The sequence below is a fragment of the Giraffa tippelskirchi genome, chromosome 11 (genome assembly GCF_054371585.1).
Source record: "Giraffa tippelskirchi isolate mGirTip1 chromosome 11, T2T-mGirTip1v1.2.pri, whole genome shotgun sequence".
Taxonomy (NCBI): domain Eukaryota; kingdom Metazoa; phylum Chordata; class Mammalia; order Artiodactyla; family Giraffidae; genus Giraffa; species Giraffa tippelskirchi.
The window spans coordinates 128977408-129003086 of record NC_137285.1 but is presented as its reverse complement, the minus strand read 5'-3'; the positions used below and the strand labels follow the sequence as shown (position 1 = coordinate 129003086).

The window sequence follows — 25679 nt, the reverse complement described above, 5'->3', positions numbered from 1 at the left end:
TTGCATAGAAGGTAGTTTCATTACTGTTCTTAGCTCAAAACTCACCTAGTTATCTTGCTCAGTGAAGACCACCCCTTTTCTTTGGTGGGGTGTGGCACAGAATTCGGCAGGAGCCTAAGTGGTGTGTATAACACTGGACTTTTGTTTAAAAGGCCTGGACAACTTTTCTTATAGTGTTTTGCCACATCTTTTTTCCTTCCAGTTTTATTGAAATATAATTGACATACAGCACTATATAATTTTAAGGTGTACAGCATAATGATTTGACTTAACATACATCTTATGGAAAACTCTGAGTCAACTTTTTGGCCAACCCAATAATACCACAGTAAGTTTAATGAAAATCTATCATCTCATATAGATACTTGAAATAGAATAAACATTTTTTCCTTGTGATGAGAACTCTTAGGATTTACCATCTTGAAAACTTTCATATATAACATACAACAGGGTTAATTATGTTTATTGTGTTGTACATTGCATCCCTAGTAGTTATTTTTCTTAATACTTACAGAGAGGACTTAATGCCAATGGAGTGTTGTATGTATGGGGAGCATTGCTCATTATTTTTGTGAATGTTAATTAATATTATCTCATTATTACAACATAAATAGTTTACACTTTTAAACTATTATGATGCTGAGGGATCATAATAGGGGAGAGATCTCAATTTGTGCATAAAATATAATCCAAACCCCCCACCTGGCCTCCAGGGGTCTGCATCATCTGGTCCCCATTTGCATCCCATCTGGGTCTCCCTGGTCCCTCCATTCTCTTCCTGCTGTGTTCTAGTCTCTAGAAACTTCTGGGAGTTGCTGGGACCGCACCAGCTGGTTTCTGCTACTGAGTCTCTGCCCTCACTGTTGGCATTGCCTCGAACACTCCCTGCCCACCTTCCTTGGCCCCTTGCTCTGGATCTGTTTATGGCACCTTCTTAGAGATGCTTTTACTACTCAATACGTTTTCAGAAGCTGCCTTCTCCTGTAGCCCCTGCTAATCCTTATCTCAGTACCCTGTTTATTTACTTCATAACACTTTGCAATCATTTTTCATTGTGTTGATTATAGTGTGGGTCCCTCTTCCCCATGCATGTGGTGTGCACCATTTTTACTTTTTTGTGCCTAACAAGATGCTCAGTTTACATGTGTTGAATGAATTGCAGACAAATTAGCTACAAGGAGAATTTAATTGCATGGTTTAGTGACATTATATGGTTAATTGTATGGTTATATTTCAGTTCCACCTTATTTATAGCAAATGTACAGATGTCTGAATGTGAAATAAATGTCCTTAACTCCCCTCCACCCAAAATATATCTCTCTCTCACTAAAGAGAAGTACCTTGAGTCTGTGAAGCATGTGCATCTGTGTGTGTGTGTATATGAATGTGTGTGTTTGAACACACTGCTGTCTACTCAATAAAGCAGATCTGCTAAGCAACTCTGTAGCCAGTACTTTACCAGTCTGTTACATAAAGGATGCCTGTCTCTTCTCAAGGGAGGTTCTAGAAACTCCAAGGAATAAACAAGCTTAAAACTCTTTGTTTCTAAGTGGATTCTTAAGGCAGCTACTCCGTTTCTGGAGCTCTCCCCTTTTTAGTGCTCTTCCAGTTATCCTGACTACCAAAAAGGAAGCTTCCATCAGATCCTCACCAGGACCAAGGGTCTTTGACCTCGACCAGTCTGCCTTTGGGAAGGAGACTGAATTTGAGTCCGGGGCACTTAGTTGGGAGCAGGGACTCAGCCCTTGCGTGGAGGGGAAGGGACAGTTATGGCAGGATCCGAAGCTAGAGCAGCATAGAGAAACTGGAGGCATGAAAACCACTCTAAAGTCAGAACTTCCTGAACTTGAACGCTGCCAAAGTTGATTTCTTCAAAAACAGGCTGCCATTTTGACCTTGAACCCATTTCATGTCTGTGTGTGTGTGTGTGTGTGTGTGTGTGTGTGTGTGTGTTCACTAATTTTCACCAAGAGGTCTAAACCTCTAAGACATGGATTTAAGCAGTGAAGCTATATCAACAAGGGATTTGTGAAGAAAATTGAGATTTGCCCAGGGCATGCAGTTCCTCAACATATTAATGACTTGCTTATCTTTGTGTTTAAAAGCAGTTATTCCAACAATTATGCCTGATTGTATCAACACTAACATTTAGGACTAGTTTTCTCAGATTTTCAGATGGGGTTTAACTTTTAAAAACAAGTAATCCTATTAGTAAAGTGTCCTTAGTTCCAAAATTTTGGGAAAAATCAAAGTAACTCAAAAGCCACAAACATGTTGATCAAAGGAACTGTTTAATTTTTTCTATGGATAGTGTGCCCTTTTCTTAATATCTGTTAATTTTGACAAACTAATTTTTCAAATGTACTTATACCTAAGAGAAGAGGAGAGGGTTGCTTTGGTGGTATGTGACATATTTTTAACTTGCCTGGTGGTAATAAGGATTGTTAAGAATCTAATGAAATGGTTTGTTGATATAGAAAAAAATTTTTTTTAATTATGTTCTTCCCCTTTGGTATCAAGTCAGAATAGCAATTAAATTTAATATCAAATATTATATTTGTAAGTAAAGTAGTTTATTTGCTCAGCTTCGTTTCTTCTTGTTTTTTTTCTGTATTTTTGATAAGTGCATTCTGTAACATAAAATTCAAGCTTGAGATTTACGGTTCCTTTCTTTTTCTTTTTTTGAGAATTGCAGTTTAAGTTTTATTGGGGGCAAAATGAGGACTGCAGCCCAGAAGACAGCACCTCAGATATATATATATATATATTAACAAGTCATTCTTCCATACGATTATGCTTGGCCAAAAATTCAGATTTTTACACATCTCTTTGTTATGAAGGAAGGGAAACAACTGACTTTCACATGCTGGTCTTAGAAATGTTAGATTTGGGAAGAACTCTAGTAAAATGAAAGAAATCAAGGATGCTGTGGCTGTGGTCATTTTTGTAACTTATTTTCTTTGGAGCTCTGAGGAGTTGTGTGACTTGGCTGGACTCATTCCACTAGAATCGTTGCTGAAGGCGGTTGTCTTTCTGTCAGGCGTTTAGATGCCAACCATATCACCTCGGTGCCTGAGGACAGCTTTGAGGGGCTCACCCAGCTGCGGCATTTGTGGCTGGATGACAACAGCCTGACGGCGGTGCCAGTACATCCACTCAGCAGCCTGCCCACCCTGCAGGCGCTGACCTTGGCTCTCAACAAGATCTCCAGCATCCCCGACTTTGCCTTTACCAACCTGTCCAGCCTGGTGGTTCTGTAAGTATCCATCCCTTTTAATACCGTATATTTGTGTTAATTGGGGGGCAGAAGCAGAGTTCTTGTGGAAAATTGTTTTAAAAGAACCTCACTAAATTGTGTTCTTGGAGAGCTGGTGTTTGGAGGAGCTGCCCTTTTTTTTTTCCCACAAAATTACATGTGCTGACTTTTTAAAATACAGATCAGGATAATTTAAAAATGAGTGGCTGATGATAACAGTTGAATCTCTAAGTTAAATGGCCATTTGTAGTCAGGAGAAGAAAGTGGGTCATGCAGCAAACCCTTGTACGGCTTCTACTTGTTTTCCAGCTGTGCATTCAGTGGTAAAAGAAGCGGAATCCTTTTGGAGACACGCATAGAAAACAAGTTTCAGTGATATTTCATGTTTCTTTACCAACTTGTCTATTCAAGGAGTATGTGATTCTCTGTTTTTAATCTTTGAAAGCTTGAACATAATTAAGTGGCATTTCTTGTAAAATCTGTTACCAATTCTCCCGTATGCAAGCTGACATTTCTCCCACCTCCTGATGGGAGAATTCGTCAAAGTTTTGCTTCATATAATTAAAAGTGCATCAAAACTTTAGTTTGAATATGAGTAACTTCTCAAGAGAAGGAAATGGCAACCCACTCCAGTATTCTTGCCTGGAGAATCCCAGGGACGGGGGAGCCTGGTGGGGTGCTGTCTATGGGGTCGCACAGAGTCGGACACGACTGAAGCGACTTAGCAGCAGCAACTTCTCAAGAATCTTCCATGTGTGTAACCCTTCTCCGCCAGAGCGATGTTTCTTTTCCATTGGCCTCCTGTGTTCAGTGAATCTGAGTTTGTACAGTGTTTATCAAGAGATATCTACTCAATGCTATTTGTTTTCTATTAGTTGAGTGTCGCGGTGTTTAGCTGCACCATTCCTTTAAGCACTACCAATTTAGACATCTAAATATGATAATAGTTGCTACTGGGTCACTCAAAAGTCATTCTGATGCTTTTTTCCATAGGCATCTTCATAACAATAAAATTAAAAGCCTGGGTCAACACTGTTTTGATGGACTTGATAACCTGGAGACCTTGTAAGTTTATTTCTGTTTTGGATAATCACATTTGGGATGTTGATGGTGCAGTTGGGCGTTTCACTGCAGAAAAAAGTAATGGGCTTGAGTTCAACTCATTATTAATTTGCTATAATAATTAATTTGTTTTAATGTATGACTAAAGTCTTGCCTTCAGCTAACACAGTCATGAAAGCTAATCTAGGTTTCTGGTTTAAAAGTTGCACAAGAATGAGCTTGATATTTCTTCCAAAAGGACATGGTAAAAACAGCTGAGTCTGCCAAGCTATATACCTTTTCAGAAATTTTGGTTCTATTATAATGTATGATAGACAGTTTTGGAACTTGGAACCTTATAAAACTGATTCTGGAAAAGCTGGTTTGTTTCTTTGTTTTCTCCATGATCTCAGCTGTCCTGCTAATTGTTAACAGTGGGCTAGAATACTGTTTCAACTTTTATCTGCTAAATGCAACGAAGGCTTCCATTTTGCTTAGGATACTTTTGTTGTTGTTTCTGTTGTTAGAGCGTTTGGGGATTCTGGCTGTTTCAACTGTCTACTGTACCATGATATGAGCAAAAGACATGATGCAGCTGTGTGTAAACAAGACTAGGACCTTTATATTTGTTGTTTTGATTTTATTAGTGGCCTTTATTAGGATATTTTTAGTATTTCCCACTGTGGTATAGTGAATGATTCAGAGAATGTCCCAGTTAGATGGGTAAGTAACACCTGCTTGAAATGTTTAGAGTTTGTAATATCAGTATTTTGTTTAATTGACTTTTTGGTTAACTGTCAGTCAATGAGAAGACTTTAAATCTTTTAATACTTTATTAGTTCACTTTCCTGTTTAAACCACTAAAGGATATCAACATCAGTGGATATTTGAAAGTGGAAGCTCTTGAAGAACTGACAAACTCAGTTCTTCTTTTCTACATAGGTAAATGCCAGTGGAAAAGAAGACTGGGCCAGCCTTTTGATCCTAAACTGTGTATATTATTCCAATTATATTAAAAGTAAATGTTTTCTTCCCAGTTGATTTTTTTACTTACCACTTTTTTTCTATGTAGTAAAGGAGAATAAAATAGGTCTCCAAGGAGCTGGGTTTTTGTTTACTCTCATTCTGAAATTAGTCGCTGATCATATGTGAACATTCCCTCTAGGTTAAAAGAAATGAAAGTTTAAATACACTCAGAATTAAGATTCTTTAAAAGTACAGATCGCTATGGCTTTTCTCTCTCCTAATTAATGCAACTTTTTCAACAATTTTTAACTTACTTGAGGACTGTAGTTGTATGAACCCACCTTAGTCCTTCTCCTTATCCTGCTGATGGTAGGGCTGAGGTCAGCTACCCTCATACCAGAATTTCACTCTAAACCTCAAATAGAAACCTCAGTTTCAGGCTGTTGTCATGTACAAATGGATAGTCAATACATTCTATTTTATGGAAAACTGCCATTCAGGTAATTTGTTTATTTAGTGCACCAGTAATATGTGATTCTGAGAATTCTTTGAACTTTTAAAGTTGTTGACTTAAAGCATTGTTATCCTTCAATTAAAAATAAATTTAAAAAATAAAAAAGACACTAAAATCCTAATATTTTTATGGTAAATTAAGTGAAATAAAGTTGTAAAAAAATGTTTAAAAATGAATAATTCAGATTCTTTTTTGTATTCAGTATTTTAAGAAAAAGTGTAAATTTAATTAAATGGAATGACAGTTGTTGGCAAAGAAAGATTACCATCTAGAGGATGTGGTTTAAAAAAAAAAATTTATACCAAATTGTCTTATAAATTGTGACCCCTCTTCAGTGTTCTTACATATTTTCCGAATTTTTTCTAGGGACTTGAACTATAATAACTTGGGGGAGTTTCCTCAGGCTATTAAAGCTCTCCCCAGCCTAAAAGAGCTGTGAGTATTGCTTTCCTCTCTATATACGTTAATATCCCTAGAACTCACAATATAATGTTACACCAGTGAGATTTTAGAACATCGCTGTTCCATTGCATGTTCCATAATACACACACACACACACATAATGATACAGACTGGAATATGTCAGCTAACCTGGACAGTTTTGAGCATAGATTACTGTATAAGTCTGGATTCTAGTGAAACAAGCCATAACATATAGTCTCTGCTTTGTAGGAGCTGTGGTCTTAGTCCCATTGGGGAGGCTGACTATGTAAGACAAAGAGTAGCCTCTAAGTGGAAATAAGTGCTGAATGAATAGGATCAATAAATCACTCCAGAAAAAGACCTCATTGAGGCTTGGGGTCATTGGAAAAGACATCACCAAAGAGAAGGAATTTGACTTGACTTGAAAGAATGGAAATGTTTAGATAAATGAGAGATGAGGGGGCATTTTAGATGTTGGATTTGTCAAGGTCAGAGAATAAGAATGCACATGGTATAATTGAGATTGTGTGTCATGAGTTGATGGCTAATATTCCAAGATGCGTTACTTAAAAACTAAATGGAGGCAATGATGAGAGGGATTTTGAGGTTAGAGGACCTATGATTCTTGCAGTCTAAAGTTCTTTGAGGATGAAGCAAGCTAAAAGTATATAAAGGACCTGCCAAATAATAGGTTAAGCAGTGGGTTTAGAGAGAATTAGGTATGGTCCTGAAAAAGATGAGCTGGCATTAAAAATTTGGTTTCTTCACATTATTGAAATTTTTATGTAGTTGTTATCAGTTATATTTTATATACTACTGAATAGTAGTAGATATTTGGGTTTTAACTTATTTCACGAGAGGATAAGCATTTCAAAATATTTTTCTTCTATCTTTATAGGTTATTTCATAGTAATTCTATTTCTGTTATCCCTGATGGAGCATTTGATGGTAATCCACTCTTAAAAACTATGTAAGTAGTTTGAAATTTTCTTTTAATGTGTAATCATGTAAAGCAGTGTCTGTACAAGGCCAAACATCTGGATGAAGAATGAAAATTCAGGCTGTTAGATATATTAACTTTGTGAACATTGATTTAGTGTTGGAGTGCTTGTGAACACATGGAAACTTTGTTTTTTTGGCTATTTTTACAGACATTTGTATGATAATCCTCTATCTTTTGTGGGGAACTCAGCATTTCACAATTTGTCTGAACTGCATTCCTTGTAAGTATTATAGAAATTTAAAAACAACCTGAATATTTACACCATTGCTTTAATGGAAAACTAGAATTTATTATTGTAACTCCAGGAAACAATATCTTTTATTTTCTTTTCCTTGGGTGGAAGTCCAAAAGACAATTCCGAAAATTTACAGTGGTTCTTATTTATTCATGAACACCTGGTCAAAATGATCACATTTTCAGAAACTAATCTTCTTTTTAGGTATAGTGGTATTATAATTTTAAGCTGGTTCAAAAATAAGTTTAAAATATTATCTATGAAATTTCTTTATTTTAAATTACTTTTTCTCACGTGATTTCTTAAAGAGTCATTCGTGGTGCAAGCATGGTGCAGCGGTTCCCCAACCTGACTGGAACTGTCCGTCTGGAGAGTTTGTAAGTGTGGCTCTTTGAGGCGAGAGTGTGTAAAGATAACACCACACTGGCCTGCTAGTAGGTTGCCAGTGCTTTTTGGTGATGGTAATGAGTTAATGTTGATTCCTACATCCTTGCTTTGTGAATATCATGCATAGAGATGGATGGTATTGGGTTTGGAATCAGTCAACTCAGGTAGAGTATAGCCTAGTATGTGGAGGTAGAATCTGAAAAAGTCTCTGAAAATATAAGGCAGTAAGTAAGCACCAGATTAGAAGCAATGCTTTAGGAGTTCAGAAGTGGAGTAGTCCATGTAAGCTATTAGAAAAGGCTTTATGGAAGAGGTGAAATGCTTCAAAATTAGATTTCACTGAGCTGGGTCTTTTATTTAGAAAAGCAAGCCTTAGTGAAATGGGGAATACTGAAAATTACTTGAGTATGGCATACATGCCATCACTTCATGGCAAATATATGGGGAAACAATGGAAACAGTGAGAAACTTTATTTTTTGGGGCTCCAAAATCACTGCAGGTGGTGACTGCAGCCATGAAATTAAAAGATGCTTGCTCCTTGGAAGAAAAGCTATGACCAACCTAGAGAGCATATTAAAAAGCAGAGACATTACTTTGCCAACAAAGGTCCGTCTAGTCTACATTATGGTTTTTCCAGCAGTCATGTATGGATGTGAGAGTTGGACTATAAAGAAAGCTGAGCGCCAAAGAATTGATGCTTTTGAACTGTGGTGTTGGAGAAGACTCTTGAGAGTCCCTTGGACTGCGAGGAGATCCAACCAGTCCATCCTAAAGGAGATCAGTCCTGAATATTCTTTGAAAGGACCAATGATGAAGCTGAAACTTCAATACTTTGGCCACCTGCTGTGAAGAACTGACTCACTGGGAAAGACCCTGATGCTGGGAAAGATTGAGGGCAGGAGGAGAAGGGGCCAACAGAGGATGAGATGGTTGGATGGCATCACTGACTTGATGGACATGAGTATGAGCAAGCTCTGGGAGTTAGTGATGGACAGGGAAGCCTGGTGTGCTGCAGTCCACAGGGTCGCAAAGAGTCAGCCACGACTGAGCGACTGAACTGAACTGAGCCTGCGTGTGTGCTCATTTGCTAAGTCATGTCCAACTTTTTTGTAACTCCATGGACTATAGTCCACCAGGCTCCTCTGTCCATGGGATTTCTTGCACAAGAATACTGGAGTGGGTAGCCGTTTCCTTTTCCAAGGGATCTTCCTCACCCAGGGATTGAACCCGCATCTCCTTCATCTGCTGCATTGGCAGGCAGATTCTCTACTATTGAGCCATCTAGGAAGCCTAAGTATGACATACAGATGATCAAATATAGCTAGACTTGTTTATAATAGTATGGGGAATGATATGGAGAAATTTGGAAAATTGCTGGGCTTGTAATTTTAAAATGACAAACCTTGAACATTGAATGTTTGGTTATGGCAGAGCTTCTCAGTGGGGTGGCCTATGAATAGAGTGCAGGTACATGTAACATCTTGATGACCTCAACCCTCCAGAAGCCATGTGGAGTCTGACATGGCTAGGGTCTCTGCCACAAGGACCACAAGTGTGCTACATAGGTTACAATTTTCATGTGTTCTAAGATGTAAGAAAAGAAGTCAGGAAGCATTGAGCTAAGGAGTTTAAGTTCAACTTTCAAGGCAGTTTGGAGATGTTAAAAATGTTGGATGAGGTGGTATGAAGAGGGTTAGAAGAGAATACTAAAGCTAGAATGGTGAGGAGGCCATGGGAATACTCCACTTCACTAAGTGAGCACATTTAACTATGAGAGTTCTGTGTCTTCAATCCATCCCTGGAATTCCTCCATGTGGCCTGAGATTCCTCCATCCCTGTCTGCATCATTTCACCCTTGATCTGCATAATAGCAGTAAAAATGAAAAGGGTCAGATGCTGAGATCTACAGAAGAAGAAAGAACAGAAATTGATGGTTGTGTGCAGATGAGGACATAAAAAGGGAGGATAGATTACTGGGACCCCACAGGTCTTTGGGGCCTGCACTTGCCCAGCTTCAAGACTGAAGAAAGAGCCCAGAGTCAGCAATAGAGATATCAGTGGTTTAATGAATGGTGGAGCTTACGTGTCTGAAGCAGGATCCTGGAGCAATACCCCACCAGCACCCAGCTGACAGGACATGGTGCAGTTTTTGCTCCCCAGGGTGGTGGAGAGAAAGGGGAGATTACCAGTTATATTGATAGAAATAAACATCAGGTTGGCTCATTGGTTACCAGGGAAACCAGCAGAGAGGCACGCCCTTCACTGTCCCAGGCCTGGGACAAGTAGGTAGGAAAGCCAGTTAGGTGAGTAGCGTGTAGGTGAAGCATGCACTGGTTGGCCTGGGATTGTACAGAGAGCAAGAGAGCAGCCATCTTGAGGGGCCTGATCATACAGGGATTCAAAGAAAATTTCAGAATATTGAGTCAGGTTGATTGAAATAATAGAATCAAGATTTGGGGGGCAGGATAATAACTTGGTTTCCGATATTTTGGGTGTGAGGGGTGGCAGACTTGCAGGTGACCACAGTCAGCTGTAACTGTGGATTCGTTTTTTTCTGTTGGTCCACATGAGAACTCAAGCTTATCCTCTGGACAGTATGAACATCTTGTCACAAAACTTTTCTGCATTAGAGGGTTCATTCCTCTTCCCACTTTAGGGAGTAGTTAGGCAGTGGGTTACACAGACTCTAGTCCATATGCAAATATGTGAACGTGTACTTTTCTCTGTGAGAATAGCATTTTGTTTACCATCTCAACTCGAACCATTTCTTAGACAAACAATGTTTCTCCACAGGACCTTGACAGGTACAAAGATAAGCAGCATATCCAGTAATTTGTGCCAGGAACAGAAGAGACTTAGGACTTTGTAAGTTGGATTCCTCTTCCCATCTCCTGCTGTTCTTTTATGTATTTCACACAGGTTGAGTTTTATTTTTGATAAACTGTGACATTATGGTATAACTATGCTTATTCGTTCCCTTCATGGAAATGAGCAGGTGTTCTGGTATCCCTCTGGGTAGGTAAAGTTTATTTGAATTTTGTTTTACAGTTATGTGCATATCTCCCATCTTGTGACTCTACTTTGAATAAAGTAAAACCATACTGGGCTTTTTCTTGATTTCTTTTCTTTTATCCTGACCCCTTATCCTTATTCTAGTTGCCCCAGGGTAGTTACCTCTCTGTATGCTGCTCTTTCACCATAACCTAAGTAAGAGCCCAAATCTTTCTTGGATCAGGAACCAACTAAGCATTGGAGCTTTCCAAAATCTCGAAGCTGCCCTGAAAGTTAAAAGTAAATAAAACATGTAAAAATGTCACAAAAACAGTTAAGTTACTAAGTTGTTAATAAGTGTTCAGTGGTGAGAGATACTAACAAAATAAGTGACTGATCGAGCAAGCAAGTAATTAAATGGTGTCATGGAGTATCAAAAACAATGATATCATTGAGGGAAAACTGCAGTGGGATTAACAGAGCTAACTAGTCCCCATATTTTATTTAATATAAATATTTTTTAAAATATGCATGCACATACCACGCCTCTTCTAGCTTTTTAATTAAATAACATGGACATTGTTTATGGTATAACAATATTATAAAATTATAAATTAAAAAATCCATATCTCTACCAAGTGAACATAATTAATTTTTGTGTATTTCCTGTACTGTATTGTTCATATTTATTTTATATTCTTAATGTTTTAAAATACTTTATATTAAAAAAATACTTTATATTATCTATACTCAATATTATGTACTCAAAGTTTGCCCATTTTAAGCTTGTTCTATCACTGAGGTACTCTGGAAAGCTCACAAGTGTAAGGAAAACAAAGTTTCTTTTCTTGTTCAGCCATATCTCTTTGTAACAGATCTTAGCATTGTTTTTGATGCTTCTGAGTACAGCTGTCTTAATATAGTATTCTGATAACATAAAATTAATTCATCATTTTCCATTTGCATTGTCTTAAGGGACTTGTCTTACAACAGTATAAAAGACCTTCCAAGCTTTAATGGTTGCCATGCTCTGGAAGAAATGTAAGTTGGTCTTTGACTTACTCTTTTTGCTGTGGTCTACTGTTAATTCATTGAGCCTTTCCTATTGTAAATAAATGACTTTCATATTAAGGTCTTAGAAATTCACATAATCAGGTGTTCCTGTGAATAAATGTTCAGTGGCACCAGGTGTGTTCATGTGACTAGCACTTACTGGGCATCTGTCAGGCATTCTGTGAGACTGTATGGGAGGAGGGCAGTAGGAAAAACCAACCAAACAAAAACTGGTCCAGGGGTGGATGTCTACCATGGCTTTATAATACAGCTCTGGTGGGAGTTGACCCTTTCTCGACCAAAGGGAGGAGCTAATACTCCCATGTTTTATAATATCTCCTCCTTCCTCTGACCTTCTTTCTACAGTGCTTGACATGGTTATGTTGTCTTGGGTCCTTTTTTTTTTTTCTAATAGGCTTTATTTTTTCGAGCAGCTTTAAATTCACAACAGTATTGAACAAAAGGTACAGAGATTTCCTCTATTCCCTGCCTTCACATGTACATGGCCTACCCTGAGTCAACATTCCCCACCAGAATAGGACTCATTGTTATAATTTATGAATCTACACTGACACATCCTTATCACCCTGAATACATAGTTTAATTAGGGTTAATTGGTATTGAACATTCTATGGATTTGGACAAATGTATAATGACATAGAGAGTCATTTCACCACCTTAAGATTTGGGAACTGCTGTTTTTTTTCTTGTCTCCATGATTTTGGCTTTTCCAAAATGTCATTTAGTTGGAATCATAGTATGTAGCTTTTCTAGATTGTCTTCTTTCACTTAGTCATATGCAATTAGTGTTATTCCATATCTTTTGAAGGCTTGATAGTGTCTTGGGTCCTTTCTCACTGTGTTGTTTTCCTGCTCTCACTCCTGAGTGGGGTTGGTGAGGAATTTAGATAGTGTACCTTAACTGTTAGTTTCATTTTGGGCATAATACCAATTAGTCTAGTCCTTTCATCCTCCAGATGAGGCAACAACAGTTCTCTTTACTTTTAACAAGATCAATTAGTGTTACTTGTGAATGAATATTTAAACTTCGAAAACATTAATTAAGAAATGTTGTTTTTCAAAATAGAAAATATTTTCTCATGTTTTTCTCTCTCTTTTTTTGTTAACCTTTCATCTTATTCTTTTTTTAGCTCTTTGCAGAGAAATCAGATCCACCAAATAAAGGAAGATACTTTTCAAGGCCTGACATCCCTAAAGATTCTGTAAGTTCCTCTATGATTATCAGAGGCAAATAAAATTGTTGCCTGTCTGTAAATTAATATATCATTACAATTCCCATGTTAGTAGATACACTTAAATATGAGATTTATTATGCATAAATACTATTTTTCAAACTTTACTATGTGGTACTTTAATTTCTTTTCAGTGTTTTCTTTTTTTAACCTTAGCTAATTTATGAGATTTGTGAGTCAAAAGAATATACTGTGTATAGCTTGATAAATACACCCTGTGTATTTTCAAGTCATAGTAATGAAGTTTACCAGTTCTTTAGGTGATGGTTGGGCACACTATAGCCTGTGGGTCACAGTCAGCCTGCTTACTGTTTCTGTCAATTAAGTTTTGTTAGAACACCACCATGCCCTTTGGTTAGGTATTGTCTAAAGCTGTTTTCACCACGCTATGGCATAGTCAAATAGTTGCAGTAGAGACCGTGTGACCCCCAGAGGTGAAGAATATTTACTATCTGGTGCTCTACAGAAGAGGTTTGCTGACCCTTGCACTGGTGTCTATCATGACAAACACAGCTAATACGCAGCAGATATACTCATTTAAAAAGTGATTTGTATTTGAGGACATATTTGTGCCTCGTACTCTATTAAGCACTTGGGAATATAGAGATGACTAAGATAAACCATGTCACTGCCTTCATGCAATGCAGAAGACACAATACACTTAATTAGGAAACAATTTTTTTAATACAGAAAAAAATTGGAAACATCGACAGTGAACTGAAATTACAGATACTAATATATCATGTTTTCTAGTAGATCCCCATTAAGAAATCACACGTGTTCTACTAGAAAAATACTTTATTGGTAATTGGGTTGCTGAGTCTTGCCTTGTGGCAGACAGGCTTCCTGTGGGTCCGGGCAGTAGTAGGGAAAGGGACTGACTCCCAGTTGCAGTCACTTCCAGAGCACCGATAAGTGACAACAATGCAAAGCTACCCTGCTTTGTCACGATTTGGAACCAAGTCTGTCGAATTTTCCTGTTATCCAGGAGATGTGTCATGGAATGAATTTACCCTATCTTTAAATTTCCATTAAGGCTCCGTGTAAGTGTGACTGCAGATTATTTCTCTGTTCTATTAATTCTGTAATATCAGAATTCCACAGGGTGTGTTCCTGAATGTAGTATGTGGCTCTGCTGTTGATATGGATTTTTTTTCCTGCTTGGGGGAAGAATGATATCTGAAGCCCTTCTGGAATGCTCTTGTTTGCATATTGATTCTTCATCTTTCCCCAAGGGCCTTATCACTAACCTTTGAGAAGGCAAACAACACGAAGCCTGTTTTTATTTTCAGCTTTGTCAGGAGCTGTGCTTCTCCGCACCTAGTTAATAGTACCAGAAGCTATATCATATCATTTGTATTTTTGAACTGGTACCAGAAGCATAAGGAGGAGAAAATTCACAACTGCTTTGGAACAGATGCCAACTGAAATTACTCCTCCCTGGAACACATTCTAAGAAATAGATTGTTGTGAAGGGGAGGCCTTTGACATAAATATTAAAAATGTTGTTGCACGAGATTAAAGATCTTTGTTATTTTATCAGGGATGTTATGACTGCAGCAGATCTTAAAGTGTAGTCAAAGTAATTGCATTTCAAGTTTATTTGAAAGGAGTAACAATTTATTTTTATAATTGCAGAGATCTTAGTAGAAACCTGATCCATGAAATTGATGACAGAGCTTTTGCCAAGCTTGGGTCGATAACGAACTTGTAAGTTTCATGCAAGAATAAGTAGTGAATAGTCTACAGAAACTCGTGTTTTAGCATTGCCCACCCAAACCGTCTTTCTGTTGAGTGCTGCTTTGTATAAATGCTAACCTGCTATGAAGTAGTGACAGCTTCTGAAATGGCTTTTCCTCACCTAAACTTCCTCTTAAAGCTCTAATATTTATGATGTTAATACATGTACAGACTTGTGTTTTAGAAGTTAATTTGAAGTCTTATTCACATTTTAGAGATGTAAGTTTCAATGAATTAACTTCATTTCCAACGGAAGGCCTAAATGGGCTAAATCAGCTGAAACTTGTGGGCAACTTCAAGCTGAAAGAAGCCTTAGCAGCAAAAGACTTTGTTAATCTCAGGTGTGTTTTTCTTATTTTTCTTTTTTGTGGGAATTTTGTTAGGCCTTCAGATTATAGAGTATCCTGGTTTTTTTTTTTGTTTTTCTTTTCTTTTCTTTTCTTTTTTGCTGTGGTTCCCAGATTTTCAACCTCAATCTTCACAAATTTGGAAAAAAATAGAGCACTATTCCATCGTTGTTGAGAACATGAACTGCAGCCTGTGATGCTGTCAAAGAGATAATATAGCCCTTCATCAGAATGGTTTTATGTATAATGGGATTTATCATTTGCAACAAGATAGCAAAAACCACTTGTGAGCCTACAGAAAACTGATACAATGTGATAATACTTCATAGAGATAAAGTTAGAGCCGGGACCTCATTAGATAGAGTAGAGAGAGGGCTTGGGAATATTATCCTGGGAAAAGAGAATAAATATTTTCATTATACTTATATGAGAATGTGAATTCATTTAATGGTATAAAGTCACAAATGACCTGGAACATTAACTTTAAATGAAACTACCAGTTTGATATGATACATTGGGTGCGGTTAATTCATTTATAAAAGGAGTCTGATAAGATTTTTCTTTAAATTGCAGTATTGCTGTTAAGCTTTAAAGATGGCTTGATTCAAATTCAGTTTTTCAAAGCATACCTTATCTAATTGGAGAAACTCCTGGTGTCCCCTGATACTACAGCCTTTTGTTTTTAACAAATGAGGAAACTAAGTCCAGAGAGGATAAGGACCAGTTTAAAGTATTTACTTTTCACAAAACAAAAGCATGTCTGTGAAGTGGGTATTTCAGTATAGATTTTGCCATTTTTTTCCAGGTCTTTATCTGTACCATATGCTTATCAGTGCTGTGCATTTTGGGGTTGTGACTCTTATGCACATTCAAACACAGAAGATAACAGCCTGCAAGACCACAGTGGGTCAAAGGATAAAGGCAAGTGCATGAACTTTTAAAAACAGAACACTCTTTATGGCATTAATCAAAGTGTGTGTTATTGTAATCAGTTTGTGAAGGATCAATATGAAATCTGTGGAGAAAAAATGGCTTTTGTGTACTGTGATCCTGACATCTTTAATATGTTATTAAGTGTGGTACACACTGAACTTACATTGTATACAAGAGAAAACGCTGCCGGAAAAGTGTTTTAATCTTTTAATCTGCCTGAAGCTTGAATTGAACGGTTTGTATTATATGTTCAGGTCTCAGTGATGTGGCAGGTGTCACCAGCAGTGCTGAAAATGAGGAGCACAGTCAAATCATTATCCACTGCACACCCTCGACAGGTAAGCACAGTACATTTGATTGCAGTTTCTTGCTTTAAATGAACATTAGGCAAATGTATCTAAAACTTCTGGGGATAAATGTGACTTCTGTAACAGGAGTAGGACTAGATGATTTCATAAGCCCTGATTCACCTGTGGTCTGTATACCAGGAGCTTAGACATCTCTTGCAGAATCTCGGGCCAGACCCAGTGACTCAGAATCTTCGTGTTAACAAGCTCCCCAGATGGGGGTTACATACATTAAGGATGGAGAGGTACTTTCTTCATGCAACTTTAACCCTGGGATAGTTCTAGAAGTTACTGGTCTATAAGGACTTTTCGTGTTATCCTTTTATTTTTTAAATGCACCTTGTCTACTTTTCTATTTTACTTCACTGAACTTTAGTAGACTTAGGAGAGTTACTAAACTGACACCACAATTTAGTGTTAGGTCATGACTGTGATATTCTGCCTAATCTATCAGAGAAGATGGATTTATAATTTTCCTGTTAAAAAAAATTTAAATGGCTAAGTTGTGTGCTATGAAGGAGATTCCTGTTTAATCACACAGGATGTTCTGAACATTAATTTTATAACTCAGAATCATAAGTATTATGGATTCTTTAATGTTTACTACTGAATTGGTGAGCTTCTTCAGAGGCTGTATATGTGTTCTTTTAATACTTAGCACAGTTCCTGGTGTAGAGAAGAAGTTTATAGCAATCAAATGAGTGAATGGGGTTGACCAGAATCATTTATAAAATCTATAAAAAGTATTGATTGTTAGAAGTCAAGAGCTGTAGTTCACTCACTTGTTTGCTGGGGTTTTGTATTGGACTTAAGGAAGGGAAAGTCTTTATTAAAGAGGAGTCTAGACATGAATATGCAGAGATTCCATTTCTTTCTCTCTGATTTTAAACTTTGGGGGTCAGCCAGGAGGAAAGTTGGTCTGAGCTCATCTCCCAACGTGGCAATAGGAGTGAACGGCAAACCTATTTCCCCAACTCCAGTCCAATGTAGTAACACAGAGACAGCCATGTGCTGACACAGAAGCAGGAAGTGAGGAGAGCAGGAACCTTCTTTTAAAACTGGAGGACACAGCAGGTTTCCAAGACAGAGGAGTGGAGATGACTTCCCAGGCCTTTGAGGGAAGGTAATTCCACCTACTAGTCAAACACTTTCCAAAGGGTGTCCTATTCTCCCAGGTCACGTGAGCGACTCCTTGTTCCTTGTAGAAGGATGAGTTCAGATTCAGAGATAAAGGCGAAAGCTTCCTCTTCACACTTCCCTGGTGGGGAGGGGGATTAACTAGAAAAAAAATTTTTTTGTAAGTTTCTTCAGTCAAGTCGATACAAATAGTGCAGCTCTGGCTTGTTAGGTCTGTGAATATCTCAGTGATAAAGATGCTTTACAGGATGTATCAAACACATTTTCTTGTGCTCTGCAGACAACATTTTGTTTTTCTTTACTAACCTTTAAATAAAACAGTTGTCATTTGGGACATGACTAGCATGCCCATGTCAGTTGCTAGAACATGCAACTCAGCTACTAAATTAGTTCTTGCAGTTCTAGTTTAAGTGATGCAGGGTGTTGTTGGACATAGTTTTACATGATTTGTTAACATCAGTGTAATTTAGCTCTCACTGTACTATTTTGTTCAATGACCTCTGTCAGGTCTACCAAACACTTTGAAATCTCTGCATGAAAAATGGGGATAATTATATTTATCTTAGCCTTCTTCATCAGATTGCTTTTGAAGGCTCTAAGAAATGTGTATAAAATATATGTTACATACATATCATATATAATTAGTATAAAGTATATTAGGAACTGGGAAGAAAGAAGATAAGGACATAACATTTTTTGAAGTCCAACTATGTACCCAGTAGCCTGTTTAAGTACCTTGTGTGTGTAATTTTACTTAAGCTACACAATGCAATGAAATAGGTGTTATTATCCACAAGTGGGAAAATGAAATTTATAGAGGTTTAAGCTGCCCTCTTAAAAGCACCAAGTTATAAACCCTAAACTCAAACCCTAGTTTATCTGATTCCAAGTCCCATATGAAGTAACTTTCACGTACTAGTCAATGTGCTGTGTATATTAACTTCAGTATAAGAAAATGTGAAATTTTTCCTTTAAATATCACTGTATGCCTTTGCCAAGTAGTTAATAAAAGAAATAAATATATATTAAGATGACATATTAAAGTAAATTTTTAAATAGCCTAGTCCAATGATTAGATGCCTAAGAAATGATAATCTTTTCAGTTTGGGTTAATTCACTTTGGTAGTACTTTAATTATTCTATTAATAGTTTCTCAAGCCATATCTTATGGAAGATAGTCTTTTATAAACTGTCTTTTCTCTCTTTCATTTTAGGTGCTTTTAAGCCCTGCGAGTACTTGCTAGGAAGCTGGATGATCCGTCTTACTGTGTGGTTCATTTTCTTGGTTGCATTGTTTTTCAACCTGCTTGTTATTTTAACAACATTTGCATCTTGTACATCAGTGCCTTCCTCCAAACTGTTCATAGGCCTGATTGCTGTGTCTAATTTATTCATGGGAGCTTATACCGGAATCTTAACTTTTCTGGATGCTGTGTCCTGGGGCCGATTTGCCGAATTTGGCATTTGGTGGGAGATAGGCAGTGGCTGCAAAATAGCTGGGTTTCTTGCTGTTTTCTCCTCAGAAAGCGCCATATTTTTATTAATGTTAGCAGCTGTCGAAAGAAGCTTATCTGCAAAAGATATGATGAAAAATGGGAAAAGCAGTCACCTCAGACAGTTCCGGCTTGCCGCCCTTTTGGCTTTTTTGGCGGCTGCAGTGGCAGGCTGTTTCCCCCTTTTCCATGGAGGGGAGTATTCTGCATCCCCTCTGTGCTTGCCATTTCCTACCGGAGAAACCCCATCCTTAGGGTTTACGGTAACTTTAGTGCTGTTAAACTCACTAGCATTTTTATTAATGGCCATTATCTACACTAAACTCTATTGCAACTTGGAAAAAGAAGACCTTTCTGAGAACTCACACTCGAGCATGATTAAGCATGTCGCTTGGCTCATCTTCACCAACTGCATCTTTTTCTGCCCCGTGGCGTTTTTCTCCTTCGCGCCATTGATCACCGCCATTTCGATCAGCCCCGAAATAATGAAGTCTGTTACTCTGATATTTTTCCCATTGCCTGCTTGCCTGAATCCAGTCCTCTTTGTCTTCTTCAACCCAAAGTTTAAAGAAGACTGGAAGTTACTGAAGCACCATGTTACCAAGAAAAGCGGATCGGCCTCAGTTTCCATCAGCAGCCAAGCTGGTTGTGTGGAGCAGGATTTCTACTACGACTGCGGCATGTACTCACACCTGCAGGGCAACCTGACTGTGTGTGACTGCTGCGAAGCCTTCCTGTTGACAAAGCCAGTGTCCTGCAAACACTTAATAAAATCACACAGCTGTCCTGCCTTGACAGTGGGTTCTTGCCAAAGGCCAGACGGCTATTGGTCCGACTGTGGCACGCAGTCCGCCCACTCTGATTACGCCGATGAAGAAGATTCCTTTGTCTCGGACAGTTCTGACCAGGTTCAGGCTTGCGGACGAGCCTGCTTCTATCAGAGTCGAGGATTCCCTTTGGTGCGCTATGCTTATAATCTCCCAAGAGTTAAAGACTGAATCCATGTGTTTGTTGTAACTGTTTCTCCCATCAACCAAAATCACAGTGTTTATAGAATGAACCCTAGTCTGATCTCTCATCTGGGAAGCACTTCAGTGATCACTGCCTGGTGTCACTTAGGAGGAGGAGAAAGGTGGCAGTTTATTTCTTCAACCAGAACTTTGCAAAGGACAAGTGCCTGAACTATCGATTGATGACAAAATGCAGTGTCCAAGCAATGTATAGTCTATTTGAAACAAATAGTTAACTTGAAAAAGATTTTATGTATATCATAGCAATATAACGTTGGGTTTTTCTGATCCATAAGGAGCAAATTTATACCTGTTTCTGAATTAAGCACAAGATAGAAAACAGCTGTTAATATTTTTTAAGAATATTTTAAATGGTGATTTTATATAATTGAAGAAAAAGGCTTGCTAATTTTACCTAATGTTTCATTATTAATCTCAGGACAACTTACTGAAGGGCCAAAAAAAAGGGGGGGTGTGGGGGGGATCGTTTCCCAGACATGAGTATGAGAGTGGATGTAGGCACTAAATTCTTACATTTTTCTAATCCATCTCTGACATAATAGAATCATCAATTTTGTGTAAGAGATTTAAATCTAAAACCTGAAGATGTTTTTAAAACAATATTAACAACTGTTAGATTTTAAAAGAATAACTGAACACATTTGTCTTCAGTCATTATGCATTGCTTTGTTTTGATCACAGTAATTTTTTCTTCAGTGCTTTGTGATCATACTATTAGGAAAAAGTACAGGGCTCATTGCTGTGTGATTTTAGTAGATTTGGCTAAACTGCTAACAGGGAATTTTAAAAGTATCTGAGGGATTTGATGGCTCCATATAATGTTCTCATTGATAAAACTCTTCCTAATATCATTGGCTCTATCAGTGTTTTCCATATCTGTTGGTATGTGATCTACCTGTAGCTTGAATTGTACAGAAAGTAAATTGTGGCAAATGGTTTCACTAAGGTGGAAGAAATCGGGAGTAATTATGACACAAAGCACTTACCTTTATATCTTAGTGAGCTGGATTCTCCTGAACCTATGCTCTTACATGGAAGCTACCATATATTTTCCCTTCCTTTGATTTACAAGAGCCTGTGCAACAGCTCTGAAACTGTTCTTGTGAGACAAGACAAATATGTCACTAAGGAAAAAAAAAGGCATAAAGCTTAGGCCTATGTCTTTAAAAATTAAAAATTTTACTTGATAGTCATCTATGGACTTTTGACATGTCATTATGTGGAGTCTTAAAGTTATAAATGTTCAATACATTTTTTGAACAGTATGCTAAATCAATAGCAAATCCACTGCCATATTAGTTGTTCATGAGATACTAAAAAACATTAAGCTAGATTGCAGTTTAATAATTAAACTGTATATAATGTGCATATAATGAATTTTTATCTTATGTAAATTATTTTTAGAACACAAGTTGGGAAATGTGGCTTCTGTTCATTTTGTTTAATTAAAGCTACCTCCTAAACTATAGTGGCTGCCAGTAGCAGAATGTTAAATTGTGGTTTATATACTTTTTGCATTGTAAATACTCTTGGTTGTACATTGTCAGTGTAATAAAAACAGAATCTTTGTATATCAAAATCATGTAGTTTGTATAAAATGTGGGAGGGATTTATTTACAGTGTGTTGTAATTTTGTAAGGCCAACTATTCACAAGTTTTTAAAATTGCTATCATGTTTGTATATTTACACATCTGATAAATATTAAATCATAACTTGGTAAAAAAATCTAGCTAAAAGTTTTTTTTCTTCAAAAGTCATGTTACTGAATACTTTCATTGCATTCATTTAAACAATAGAATAGCAGATATCTAAAATATGTGGTAAACTGTGTTATACATATGATAGGAAATATTGTATGCAGTGTGTTGAATTATTAAACTTTCTGGAAAGCAATCTATTTTGCCTTAATTTATAACTAGGTATATTAATGAATTTGCTTTAGTGTTAAACTAAGCAAATTGAAGTAAAATATCTTTAAGGGTTCTAGAAGAAATGTTGGGAGAACACTTTGCTGAAATTTAGAAGTGAGGTTTTATTGTATCTTAAATCTGAACAATACTCATGGAAAACAAACTATGAAATTTAAGAGGATACCTTCAATTACATCTTATTTAAAAGCAAATGATTTTTTTTAATTGCATATTCCAGATACAGTCAATTGCCAAAATGCAATAGCCCTACCTTTCTTGTCTTATCCGAGGTTTCACTTTCCATAGTTTTAGTTGCCCATAGTCAACCGTGGTCCAAAAATGGAAAATTCTAGAAATAAACTCCTAAGTTTTAAATTGTGTGCCCTTCTGAGTAGTGTGATGAAATCTTGTACTGTTCTATTCTGAAACGAATCATCCCTTGCCCAGTGTTTGCTATCCGTTAGTCACTTAGTAGCCATCTCTGACTCTCAGTGCTTGTGTTCAAGTAATGGCCCCAAAGCACAAGAATAGTGATGCTGGTAATTTGGATATTCTCTTACTGTGCCTAATTGATAAATAAAACTGCTATATTTAAAATGGATAACCAATAAGGACCTACTGTATAGCACAGGGAACTCTGCTCGATGTTATGTGGCAGCCCGGATAGGAGGGGAGTTTGAGGAAGAACGGATACATATACATGTATGGCTGAGTCCCTTCGCTGTTCACCTGAAACTATCACAACATTGCTAACTGGCTATACCCCCAATACAAAAAAAAAGTTAAAAAAAACCCACACAAAACTGTGTAGGAAAAAACATGGTATTTGTAGGGTTTGGTATTATCTGCAGTTTCGGGCATCCACTGGGAGTCTGGGACCCTCATGGATAAGGAGGGACTGTTGTGCTTAGAACTAACTCAGTATTCATAATCATCAAGCCCTCATTTTACAGATGGGAAAATAGAGGGCCTAATGAAATTTAAGTGAATACCTCACACATACAGCAAATTAGAGCCCAAACCAGCACCCGGTTCCCCTTAATTTTTTGTTTGTTTTGTTTTTGTTTTAAACTTCAGTATATGTTTGGAATTTCCATAACCAAAAGTAGATTACTGTAATTACCCCTCCTCCTACGCGCTAGGCCCTCACTGCCCATACCCATCATCCAACTTTGGCAGTTGTCAAGAGCAGGTGGTAAATGTCATTTCTGCTGCATCCCATTCACTCATCTTCTGGAATCCCTCTGCCCCTTGGATTACACTGAAGCAAATCTTAGACATTTTGTTTCATCTGAAAATGTTTCAATATGTCCAGGGCTACATTTTTTAAGAGGTATAATATATTGCCTTAGGGCTCACTGATAATGATGTTACTTTTGTAACAGATTTTCAAGCAAAGGTCTCTTTTCACTTACACAAGATTACAATGCCAATCAAAAAATAGAAATTATCCCCAATATACCATGAAAGTGAAAATAAATATATAAATAAGTGAGTAGTAAGGAGAGAAGTAACTAAGTCAACATCCTGAAACTTAAGGGAGAGACCTTTTTTTGACTTTATTTATACATTTTATATAATTGTACCAAACTTGATTATGGTTTCTCTCCCAGTAATGAAAAGGCACTGTAAGAAACAAGACCACAGGATTTGATTATGTTCAAGCACCAACACTAGCGGCTCTTTGCCTCATAGTCCAGAGTTGTTACAACATAATGCAATACTTGGTCATGTATTGGATGATTCTGAGGCATCCAGGAAAGGGCATAATTTGTTTAAAACATTTTAGATTCCCATAGTAAGAGGTTACAGTGGGAAAGTTTTGGAGCTTATCTGACACAAATTACCATTTACCATTTTCTCTTGTCTGATCCTGTGCTAGAAGTTTTGAGAATTAATAAGATGATATAACTGGGACACAGATTACAGAATTCCCCTATTTTACAGAGGAGTGAGTAAGGTCTTGGAAAGGCCAAACAGCTTATTTAAGTGATGTTGTGTGTTAGTTGCTTAGTCGTGGCCGACTCTCTGTGACCCCATAGACTGTAGCCCACCAGCCTCGTCTGTCCTGGGATTTCCCAGGCAAGAATATGGGAATGGGTGGCCATTTCCTTCTCCTTGGAAACTTACTGAGGGAAACCTAGCAAATAAGAGAAAAACCATAGATTCAAATCCAGGTCCTTTCATACTGAAACTTGTTTTCCTACTATGCTTCAGTAATATGGGGTGATGTTTGTTGGGAACAGCTTCTCAAGTTTACTCCCTTATGAAGCCCTAAAGTGACCCAGGGTGATGCTGTTTTGCATCAATCAATTTATTGATTCTAAAGATTCTCTCCAAAAGGTTTTAACCATACATGACACTATTGAATAATTAGGTAAGAGAATGAAAACTCAAGCCATTTTTATTCCTCCAGCAATTTCATCACTCATTTAAATTGCTCCAGTTTTCTTCCATTTTCATTATTTTTACTGAAAATTTTAACAAAGTTTACATTCCATTTAAATAGTTTTAACCATGTCATGTTTTGTTAACTATAAATCACCCTTGGTTACTATTATTTCTACTGTATATAATTCTTTGGTGTTAATTTTTGCAGATCTAAATGTCATTGAAGACTTTTTGTCACTCCTTTGTCAATGACAAATCTTGTGTGCTGTTTTAGCCACTGTCCGTTTTCATTGTGTGATATTTCTGCTAGCAATATGCATTATGAGCTGGACAAAGCCCATTTATTAGCATGAATAAAGCAACTAGCTTTAGTGTCTATTACCTCTCCCTTACTACCTTCATCCCCACCCTCAATCCCTGAAAGGAGAGTGCTCCTTTCTAAGTCCCACAGATTTTTTTCATTCCTCATAGTATACATATCACATGATATTTTAATGGTATGACTCTTCACTAGGAAAGAGTGAGGACTGCAGGGCTTTTATTTTTTATATCTCCAGTGCTTAGTACAAACCCCAGTACACTAGATGCTTCAGAGAGGCCCTGTATAAGCAAGGGCTTATACATATATGTGTTTATATATATTCACCTGTATAAGCAAGTTCCTGTAAGATGCGAGGAAGACGAGGTGATGCTAGGCAGACGAGGTACTATCAGAAACAATGAAAAATTGTACCAGAAGTGTATCTTTAGATACACTTGTAAACTTGGATAAAGTTCGTCCACCTCCCAGCCCCCCCCCCGCCCTTTTCCTAAAATACAGCCGTGTGTGGCCATGTGCTGAGAGAAATCGTAACTGATCCTTGTAACCCTGATCTTGTAATGATATGGGGGTAGTTTTGGCTTCTGCCTCTTTCCCCTTTAAAGAATCTGCCTTATTCAGTAACAGCACATTTTCTGTACCAAACGAACCACAGCAAACAACGGACGGGCCCTCCTGGCTGTGAGTCGGGAGTGGGGACCACGTCTGCGAGCGACAGCCGAGCGCGAGGTTAATTCACAAGCAGCAGCGCAGATCCACGTTGGGAAGGAGGAAGGCCACCCAAAAGACTGCCGGGAGCAGGAAGCCAAGCTCTGCAGGCCCGGACAAAGCCCAGGAGGCCTCCCCGCGTCGCCATGGCAACGCGAAATCCGCGCCCGCTCGGATTGGCCGCGCCGGCGCGCGCAAG

The 25679-nt window shown here is 37.7% G+C and overlaps 1 protein-coding gene and 1 long non-coding RNA gene across 6 annotated transcripts in view; one reads left to right on the top strand and one right to left on the bottom strand.

Annotated features, from left to right (window-relative positions):
• Positions 1 to 22045, top strand: part of LGR4 (leucine rich repeat containing G protein-coupled receptor 4) — a 101180-nt gene extending 79135 nt beyond the window's left edge. For 4 of the 5 annotated variants that reach the window (XM_081544060.1, XM_081544065.1, XM_081544062.1 and 1 more), the window contains 14 exons: positions 3041 to 3256; positions 4250 to 4321; positions 6144 to 6212; positions 7099 to 7170; positions 7352 to 7423; positions 7747 to 7815; positions 10620 to 10691; positions 11793 to 11858; positions 13022 to 13093; positions 14762 to 14833; positions 15079 to 15204; positions 16016 to 16131; positions 16398 to 16481; positions 18842 to 22045. In XM_081544060.1, the coding sequence (XP_081400186.1) occupies positions 3041 to 3256; positions 4250 to 4321; positions 6144 to 6212; positions 7099 to 7170; positions 7352 to 7423; positions 7747 to 7815; positions 10620 to 10691; positions 11793 to 11858; positions 13022 to 13093; positions 14762 to 14833; positions 15079 to 15204; positions 16016 to 16131; positions 16398 to 16481; positions 18842 to 20118 (2455 nt within the window). In that variant the 3' untranslated portion in view covers positions 20119 to 22045. Of the gene's footprint in view, positions 1 to 3040; positions 3257 to 4249; positions 4322 to 6143; positions 6213 to 7098; positions 7171 to 7351; positions 7424 to 7746; positions 7816 to 10619; positions 10692 to 11792; positions 11859 to 13021; positions 13094 to 14761; positions 14834 to 15078; positions 15205 to 16015; positions 16136 to 16397; positions 16482 to 18841 lie in introns of all 5 variants that reach the window. The other variant, XM_081544063.1, reaches the window with a different exon arrangement.
• LOC145526974 (uncharacterized) lies at positions 13907 to 25651 on the bottom strand. The gene is made up of 3 exons (XR_014069364.1): positions 25423 to 25651; positions 25100 to 25160; positions 13907 to 15409 (listed from the first exon to the last, which is right to left on the bottom strand). It is a non-coding gene; the product is annotated as an uncharacterized LOC145526974 (long non-coding RNA).
• Between the last annotated feature and the right edge of the window lie 28 nt (positions 25652 to 25679).